Raw genomic sequence first — 9,928 nt, forward strand, 5'->3', positions numbered from 1 at the left:
ACTTATGGAAAAGGCATGGGTCAAAAGGGTCTTTACATCACCTTTCTGTCCCTGATTCCATTAGTGGCCACGGATCAGTTAAAGAAGCCTCAGGAAAGTCCCTGACTTATACCCAGCAGTGTATGGCCCAAAGGGAGGGTTCAGGAAGCCTAGGGTTGCTGTGATTTAGAGCTGCCCTGACCCCACACTGGCAACTGTGAGGAAGGGTTCTCCAGTAAGTCTATGCCATCTGGAGGTTGCTGAGGAAAATCGTCCAATTGCTGTTTAAAATAGCATCATGCCTGTTTCGCTCTGCCTCAGCATCACAAAGTAGCCGTAGAGGGATCCAAGTCTGCCACTAATGGACACTACCGAGAGGATAGACTGTTAATGTCAAATATTTTGTGTCTGCCTTTCTCACTCTCTGCCAATTTCCCTCTGACATAGATTTTGCTGGGACAGAAATACAACACTGCAGTTGACTGGTGGTCCTTTGGTGTCCTTCTGTATGAGATGCTGATTGGCCAGTCTCCTTTCCATGGCCAAGATGAAGAGGAGCTTTTCCAGTCCATCCGCATGGATAATCCATTCTACCCTCGCTGGCTCAATAAGGATGCAAAAGACATCCTAGTGAAGGTAAGAAGACACAGCACTTCCACTTTTATAGGTCAAATACTTTTTGACAAATGCTAACATCTCTCTTTGATTTTTGCATCTTCTCACTGGTGTGCAGAGAAATGGGCTTAGTACTATGGTGAGAAATAATCTCATAGAATCATAGAATATTAGGCTTGGAAGAGACCTCAGGAGGTCATTTAGTCCAATCCCCTGCTCAAAGCAGGACCAACGCCAACTAAATCATCCCAGCCAGGGCTTTGTCAAGCCTGACCTTAAAAACCTCTAAGGATGGAGATTCCACCACCTCCCTAGGTAACCCATTCCAGTGCTTCACCACTCTCCTAGTGAAAAAGTTTTTCCTAATATCCAACCTAAATCTCCCCCACTGCAACCTGAGACTATTGCTTCTTGTTGTCATCTGTCACCATCCTCTTTGGAACCTCCCTTCAGGTAGTTGAAGGCTGCTATCAAATCCCCCCTCATTCTTCTCTTCTGCAGACTAAATAAGCCCAGTTCCCTCAGTCTCTCCTCGTAAATCATGTGCCCCACCCCCTAATCATTTTCATTGCCTTCCACTGGACTCTCACCAGTTTGTCCCCATCCTTTCTATAGTGGGGGGACCAAACCTGGACACACAATTATATACAGTGTTTTGTCTGAGGATCTCACAGCACAATGGGCCTGATCCCAGGCCCCCTGAGTCTTAAGGCCTACATTGATCTCCACATCATCTTCATCCCCCACCTTGTTCTCTCTTGTCTCATATTAATCTTTCTGATTTGGACTCGGGGGAAGGACCATGTTATTTATGTGTCAATAAATGCTCCATCAATAATAATAACAATGGAGAAAGAGGATCCTCTGTTCTATGTATGTACAGAACCTAGGATAGCAGGACTCGGGCTTCTAGGAACCACCATAATAAGAATAATAAACAATAATGAAGTACAAACATGCTTGCTCAAACAATGCACAACGTGTGAGACAGAGATTATGGAGGTCTGACTAGGTGTCTCTTTGGTGCATATGATGCCATCTTTCCGCACAAGCAGACTGAGCCTCTGTTAGCTTTATTTAATGTAGAATCAGAAATAAAGATAATCCTTATTGCTAAACACTAAACTCCCTTGCTGAGAAAGAGACAATTAGCCTGGTTGTTGGCCACTTCCCATTAGCACTGAATTTATATAGTTATACATGTTGTAATATTTAGCTCCATTAGCGTAAGCACTTAATTTAGCAGAGAGGACTCTGCATAGCTGAATTATAGCTGTGCAATCAATCTCCTTTGGTTTATTTCAACACTGCGGCCAGGTTATGATTTGCTGGTGCACAACCGAAGACACCATTCTTTTCATATACGAGTAGCTGGGATTTCCTTCCACCTGATTCTTTGGTGGCTACCTTTGGCCCAAGACCTTATTGCTTATTAGTTGTTGAGCAGCGGCTGTGTGGTTGCTTGCTAAGGAGCATGCACATAAAAGTCGTGGTCCTGCCCCAGATAAAAGGCCAGATTTTCAAAAGACCTCAGCACCTACAATTGGGGGGCCAGGTTGCCGAAAGAGCTTAGCAGCCAGCTTTTTGTGTCGAGGACAATGGGAGCTGTTGGGTGCTGAGCACTTTGGAAAATGTGGCCACTAGCACTGGGCAGGAAATGGTGTTCCTGTCGTGCAAAAGTTTCCGAGATTTAAAAAGAAATTATCCTGTTCAGAGACCCATGCACTGTAGCCAAGGTGATGAGACCTAGGTTTGAGTCAGGGAGAGATGGGTCTTGAAATTAGATTACCCATATCTCAACAGATTCTGTAGTCACTGGTCTTTTTGGATGTTGGGTGACTGTCTTTCTCTCTATCTCTCTATCCAGAAATTCCATCCTGGACCTAAGCAACCTTTCCCCATGAAAGTTTAATTAAACCTGATATGTCCTTGTCTCTCTAATACCTTGGGTCGAGCATGCCTACCACAACACTGCCCACCTACAGAAGGTCTTGTTTTTGTCCAGTTGGCATTTTCTAGTGAAAACACATTTTGTCAAAACATTCCTGACCCATTCTACATGCCATTTCGTTTAGGGGCCTGCAGGAGAGCTCAGCTCTTTTGAAAATCTGTGTCATAGACAACCGTCTTCTTCTAGGGCTAGAAAAGTCTTCTATCTTTTCAGCTGATCTTGATAAACAAGGGAACCTGTGGCCATGGTGGGGTGGTGGAAGCTTCCTAAAGGTAGGGGGCCCTGGGGGCCCAAACCGTGGCCCCACCCCCTGCATCGCCCCTTCCCCCTGAGCCTTTGCCCCCATGCTGCCTCTTCCTCTGAGGTCCTGCCCCTACACTGCCCCTTCCCTGAGGCCCCATCCCTTTTCCCCATTGCTCGTCCTTACTGCTGGTAAAAAGTGGGAGGGCATAGCCCCCGTTGTTGCCGTGCCCCTAGGCCAAGGTGTTATGGTAAAAGTGCCGACAGAAGGGAAGACAACACACAGATGCAAGGAGTGACTTTTAAATAGCTTTGCCACATCATAGCAACCTTTCTGATTCAGAGAGCCTCACAAAATGCAAGACCAGATGACTGGAATGCTTGGTAAAAATGAAGGTGGGGAGTATTCCAGCATCAAGGCCTAATTTTTCCAACACTGATGCCTCAGATTTATCTACAAAATATTCATCCTCACACAGGTAATTGTACACACTTGTAATTGTACAGGCATTTGCGCAGGCAAACAGGTGCAGTAATTGTGCATCTAAGCACCTATTTTGTACACACAATTCACCATTTACTTGTGCACCAGCATGTTTTGAGGGCATATAGCTTAATGGCTGACATTGAAAAACTGGCCTCAAATATCAAACTGAAATAATGAGGACAGGACAAGGTGATTCAGCTTCCCACTTGGCATGTGAGGCTAGGAATCAGCACCACTTTGCCTACAAGATTCACGTTTTTACTGAATAAAGAGGTACCATGGGTGACACCTACCCTGGCTACGTGTGTGCTAGTCAGATGGTGCTATCCACAGAAAAGTAAAGTGCTCTGCTCTCTGCTAACTTCCAGCTTTTCGTGAGAGAACCTGAGAGGCGGCTCGGAGCAAAGGGGAACATCCGCCAGCATGCCTTTTTCCAGGAGATAAACTGGGAGGTTTTAGAAGAGCGGGCGATGGAGCCACCATTCAAACCCAGAGTGGTAAGGACCATTCTTAGGTCCCTCATTCTTTTGCTCCTGAACTGTGCACTCGCCCCAGTGGCGTAACCAGCATAGAATATTTGGGTGGACCCCACCTTCGGGTGGGCGGGCAATTATGAAGGGGCTGGGAGGGCAGCAGGGATGGGGGGGCTTGTCTCTCCCCGCCCCATGCAGCTGGCCTTGTGGGGGGGCAATGGATGGACCCTCTGCCCAGGGGCTCCCCGGGGCCCTGTGCACACACCAAGCTCTGGGAGGAGATGCTGCTCTCCAGCATGCATGGCTCCCAGCTCTCTTCCAGGAGCCACAGCCCCACGCAGGGGCCCGGCTCCCCCAGGCAGCAGGCCTATCTTTTTTTAAAGATCTCCTCTACCGCCACTGCCCACCCACTTGTTCGCCCTTCTTCCAATGGTGGATTAGCCATTGGGCCAACCCAGGGCCCTGGAAAAATGGGCGCTCCCACATCCCCACCCACTCTGCCTGCCCGGTGTTCCTGCTGGAAATCGGGGTGGGTGCGCGGGGGCTTGCTCCACTCTGCCTGCCCCACCAGTGCTCCAGCTGGGGAATGGGTTTGGGGTATGGGGGCTTTCCCTGCTCCACCCAACCGGCCCCGGCAGAAGCGCCAGGTGGGCAGAGTGGAGCAAGCCCCTGCACCCTGATCCCACTCCCCGGCTGGAGCATTGGGCAAGCGGAACGGGGGAAGTGCTGGGACCAGAGCACAGCCAGGGCTGGGGGGTGGGCCTGGATGCTGGACCCAGGACCACCTGTGGCTATGCCACTGGTTCTCCATACCAGCACTGAAGCAGGCACCAACAGCCAATCAGAACAGCCTGCCTGGAGAGCACCAGCAGGATTCAGGCCAACACTTTCAAATGTAGTCGCCTCTGGTCAGACACACTGGGCAACATTTTCAAGCTCTGGGGTTTAATGTCAGGGACCTCAACCCACAGTTAGGCACCTTGGGTCTTGTTTTTAGATGTGTTGATTTCCCACCTGCAGCACTCATTGACTTCATGTGGCGTTGTGGGAACTCTTCGCTTCTGCAAATCAGTCCCTGATCCCTCAGCGTGGATTGACTTTGGACACACAGGGTGGACAATGTTGGTCTTAGGTTAAGTGCCTTAGTATATACTGAAGCACCTAATCATGGACATCCAAATGTGAAAATGCTGAACCTAACTTCTGGTACCCTATGCAGTGTTTAATTTCTTCCAGGCCTTGCCAACGGCTGAGCCCAGGCACCTCTGAGCTGGGTAGTTCAGCCCTGGCACCTCTGGGCTTGCTGCATCAGTTATGAATGTAAAAAAAACTGTTTGAGGCCCAGCACCTAATCCCTTGAGCCCCAGCACATCTTTCATTACAAATTAAGCACTGGCCCCATAGGATTTTCCTTCATCAGGACACACAGAATTAAGGTACAAAACCAAATCAAACCATCAGCTTCTCTGTGAAATCTGGAGAACATTGATGTTGTCAATAATATCAAGAGCATTTATACAGTACGTACAACACAGCATTTATGTAGAGCCTTTTACCTTCAAAGTCCCTGCCAAACACAGGTTAATTCGCCTTCACAGACTGATACATCAGCATAATTATCCCTGTTTTACAGAAAGAGAAACCAATTCTCTAATGTCCCTACTTGGTAGAATTCACCGGGGTCACACTGTTGCCCATATAATCTGTACTCCCACGTACAGTACTTAGATATCATGGTGATAGGTAGGCGATTGACACAAAGGTACTGGATACTTTGATACCACACTGATACCAAGGTAACCAATCCCAGGATGATGGATACTTAGGCCTGGTCTGCACTTAAAAATAGATTGAACTAACTGCATCGCTCAGGACTGAGAAAAATTTTACACCCTGAGCACCATAGTTAGGTCGACCTAACCCCTAGTGTAGACGTGGCTAGATCAATGGAAGGATTCTTCTGTTGAGCTAACTACCACCTCTTGGAGTGGTGGATTAACTACATCAACGCAAAAACCCTTCCATCAATGTAGGAAGTGTCTACACTACAGTGCTACAGGATAGACATGCCCCTTAGATAACAAAGATATGGGTGCCTTAAATATACCATTCGATTAGATTTAGATAAATGGCAAATGCTGTGAAATGAAACAACTGATTTTTTCGTTCTTTTCTTCTTCCTTCTTGAAGAAATCCGCAAGTGACTGTAGCAACTTTGACAAGGAGTTTCTCAATGAAAAACCTAGACTGTCGTGTGCAGACAGAGCACTGATTAACAGCATGGACCAGAACATGTTCAGCAACTTTTCATTTGTGAACCCTAAAATGGAGAGGATGTTATCCTGAGATCTGGCCTCCCCAGCACCTTCCTTGCTAAAGGAATTATGTGAATTGATTTGAGTAACACTTCTATCAACTGAAAACCAAGAATGGTTCATTTGGACAAGGACCTGAACAGAAGCACTCACCAGTGAAAGCTGATACTGTGTTTGTGGGTTTCCACCTGATTGTATCTTGTAGCAGATGCCAAACATACTTCACTAATGACCAACTCTCTTTCTGGTCTCTCTTGGTCTCACTCTCTTTTCTGGATGCTCTTGGATTTGAAGGCAATAGAAAAGGAGTAGATACAAAATCCTGTTCGCCTTATTCACACACATAGCCAGTGGAACTCCTCGTGTGCGTAAGACAACCACATTTCGGCCCTAGCGGCGAGTCTCAGATTTGCTACTCCAGTGTCCAGTCCTGACGTTCTTATTGAGGCAAAACTTTCATTGAGTAAAGGGTTGTGTGTTCAAGAATTGGAGCTCCTAGAAGGCTACCTTTCCAGGTGGGTCTCATTTCAGCCCCCACCTGTGCACATGTATGTCCACCTATGTGCACTTGGCGAAGACAAACACCGGCCTGCATTCTTTAAAAATGCCTTTATCTATGCAAGAGTTAGCATTTGCCTTCACAAAAAAGCCTTGAGACAGATGGGCTTTGTGGGTACAAATTCCAACCCTTGCATGCACATAATTGTTAGATTTGCCTAGGTGTTCAGGCAGGGATTTACACTTGCACAGACTGGGGACATTTTGACGTGATCTTCAAACCACAGACTAAACATCACGCTCTAGGTCAATGCACTGAGGCTCAGCTCTGAGCTTTATTCATCTCACCTGCATTGTATGGGTGGGTCTGTGCTTCAAGCTAGGGGTGTGATTTGCAGCTCAAAGAGATGTACCCACGCTAGCTCTGCTTGAGCTAATGCGCTAAACTTAGAGCATGGCTGTGGAACCACAAGCAGTGTGAGGATCAAAGTGCCCCAAGTTCATGCCTAGCATCTCAGCCATGTACATACTCAGGTAGGCCACCCCTAGGGTGACCAGATGCAGGGCCGGCTCTAGCAATTTCGCCACCCCAAGCACGGTGGCACGCCGCCGGGGGCGCTCTGCTGCTCCCCGGTCCCGTGGCTCTGGTGGACCTCCCATAAGCATGCCTGCGGATGCTCCACCGGAGCCGCAGACCAGCGGACCCTCCGCAGGCACACCTGCGGGAGGTCCACCGGAGCCGCCTGCCGCCCTCCCAGCAACTGGCAGAGCGCCCCCTGTGGCGTGCCGCCCCAAGCACGCGCTTGGCGCGCTGTGGCCTGGAGCCGGCCCTGACCAGATGTCCCAATTTTATAGGGACAGTCCTGATTTTGGGGTCTTTTTCTTTTATAGGCTCCTATTACCCCCCACCCCTGTCCCATACTTGCTGTCTGGTCACCCTAACCACCCACCCTGCCCCCCCGCCCCAGTCGCTCACAGCACTGCATCTACACTCCATTTTTAGCCCGCCAGCTCCATCAGAGCTAGTGTGGGTTGTCTCCTTGCACTGTGAATCACACTCCCCAGCTCCAAAGGTAGATGTACCCTATGGGTGTTCGTTCATACAGGACTCTCTAAATCAGGGCTTTTCAGGACAAATTTTTTGGTGGCCTCAGAGTGCAGCCACCAACTCTTCCTAAAATGCTTAGTTAGCTTTAAGAAAAACAATTAAATATGCACATATGCATGTCCATATCATTATAATTTATTTATTGCTAGCTAGTGAGTCCATTGTAAAAAGTGATATTAGCCTACAAATATCACTTTTCACAGCTGACTTACTCAGCCCTGCCAAGCCTGGGGAGAAATTAAGCCCTGGATGAGGGGCTAGGGGAAGTGTGTGGGGGGGGTAGAGCCCACCACCAGCCCACCACTCCAGGACTGAAATCCAAAGCCTGATCCCATCACCCTTGGGAAGGTGGGGAACTCTCTGGCTGCCTGCTCCTCCAGCATTGTGTCCCAGGTGTCTCCAGAGAGGGGCAGGGCCCAACCCCTGCTGACAGCCCCAGCAACCAACACCAAGCTAGTGCATCCAGGAGCAACAGGGAGAGGGAGGGGCTGTTACTCCCCTGCACACACACACACAGAGAGCACAGGGGCTATGGCTGCAAGAAAAACCGCTCTTGGCTGAGTTTGGGAAATGCTGCTCTAAACTCCTGTCCTAGCATCAGGGAAAAATCTGAGTTGAGTGTTTTTTTAGAATATCAAGGTTGGAAGGAACTTCATCTAGTCTAACCCACCTGCTCAAAGCAGGACCAAGCCCCAGATGGATTTTTGTCTCAGATCCCTAAATGGCCCCCTCAAGGATTGAGCTCATAACCCTAGGTTTAGCAGGCCAATGCTCAAACCACTGAGCTGTCCCTCTGCCTAATACCTAGTCAGGACTATGGAAAGACTCTCCTCAAAACCTTATTTTGGGATTTCAAGATTGGGCCTCCAGTCATTGCTGTGCAGGTATTAACTTGACAGATAGTATTCAGTATTTTCAAAGACTGAACAACTTAATACTGCTCCAAATGATGCTGCCCCTGCCCTTTGGTATTCAGCAGGAAGCTGGATCAAGGTACAAAACTGCACACAACACTCTAAAGATGAGACAATACATTGCATGGTACGGCAATTACTTTCTCTCAACTGTTGACAACAAATTGCTGACCTATTATGTTCTGTTTCAGGCAAAAAAATTATTGTAGCAGTAATGAGATTTTCGTGGAAATCCTTTACAATAAATGTACGCTGTCTTCTGAGATTTGTAAAACCATCATCCTATTTATTCAGTTGCCATTCAAGAGATAGAAATGGAAAGATCTAATGCCTCCAAGCTACTGCTTTTCACTGATAGTCTTATGGAAATATTTAGCCTGGTTATCATGTCAAAGAAATAAAGAGCCAGATTCTCTGCTATGTGTAGCTCTGTTGACTTCAGTGGAGCTATGCTGGTTTATTCCAGCCGAGGATCTGTATGAATATTGAGAGATTTCCAAGGGCAATGTAATGTTAGTGACTCATTACAATTAAAACTGTCTTAGGCTTTCTACCTACGTTGTGGATATCAGTGTCAGAGGCCTCGGTCCCATGTGAGGGAATGGACACTCAGCATAATAGGGTGATGGGCAGCAGTATGAAAATCTAAGACAGAAAAGAAAACCACTGTGCAGTTAAAATAATATCCCAGTAATGTGAGTCTCCTGCCTCTTGAGAAGTCGCTGTTTGTGCTGTATGAAATGTAGGCGAAATCTGTGCACACTTTTTGCCGCTAGTGATCATGTTTAATTAGAACCGTTAACATGAATTTTTAAAATGTCAGTGCTGTTTGTACAGTTTAATAAAACGTTGGGTACGACGGGCGAATGAGTGTAAATGTGATTAAAGGGGAACAAAGAAAGACGCCGCGCCGAAAAGCCATTAAAATTGTGACGGGCACGTTGCTGTGTGTTCTTCAGGGGCATTTCAACCAGGTGGTAAGGAACCAAAGTCAGGACACATTTGGATATTAAAAACTGTGCTATGGACTAACACCTATTTCTGCATGAGAGCAACTGTAAAACCAAAATGTGCCCTTTCGTAGGAGCATGCCCCTCCTGCTGATGTCAGCAACGGGATTTGTTTGTGCATCGTGGGGCCAGATCTTCAGCAGTGTATCTCAGTTTGAAGTCGATGGAGCTATGCCAGTTTATACCAGCTGAGCATCAGGCCTTTAGTATCTAAGAATGAAAAATGATATTATAAGAACGAAAAGGGGAACAAAGTAAAGAGCCAAATTCTCCTCTTAGTGACAAAAGGGGTTGCATGGGAATAACAGAGACGTATAATATCCACCACAGTGTTCCAA

At 47.4% G+C, this 9,928-nt stretch overlaps 1 protein-coding gene across 2 annotated transcripts in view; it reads left to right on the forward strand.

The window, feature by feature from the left end:
• The window catches only part of PRKCQ (protein kinase C theta), a 92,201-nt gene extending 85,033 nt beyond the window's left edge, over window positions 1–7,168 (forward strand). For both annotated transcript variants that reach the window (XM_030572793.1, XM_030572882.1), the window contains 3 exons: window positions 427–615; window positions 3,641–3,769; window positions 5,936–7,168. In XM_030572793.1, the coding sequence (XP_030428653.1) occupies window positions 427–615; window positions 3,641–3,769; window positions 5,936–6,091 (474 nt within the window). In that variant the 3' untranslated portion in view covers window positions 6,092–7,168. The remainder of the gene's footprint in view (window positions 1–426; window positions 616–3,640; window positions 3,770–5,935) is intronic.
• Window positions 7,169–9,928: the final 2,760 nt, after the last annotated feature.

The sequence above is a fragment of the Gopherus evgoodei genome, chromosome 1 (assembly GCF_007399415.2).
Source record: "Gopherus evgoodei ecotype Sinaloan lineage chromosome 1, rGopEvg1_v1.p, whole genome shotgun sequence".
Taxonomy (NCBI): Eukaryota; Metazoa; Chordata; order Testudines; family Testudinidae; genus Gopherus; species Gopherus evgoodei.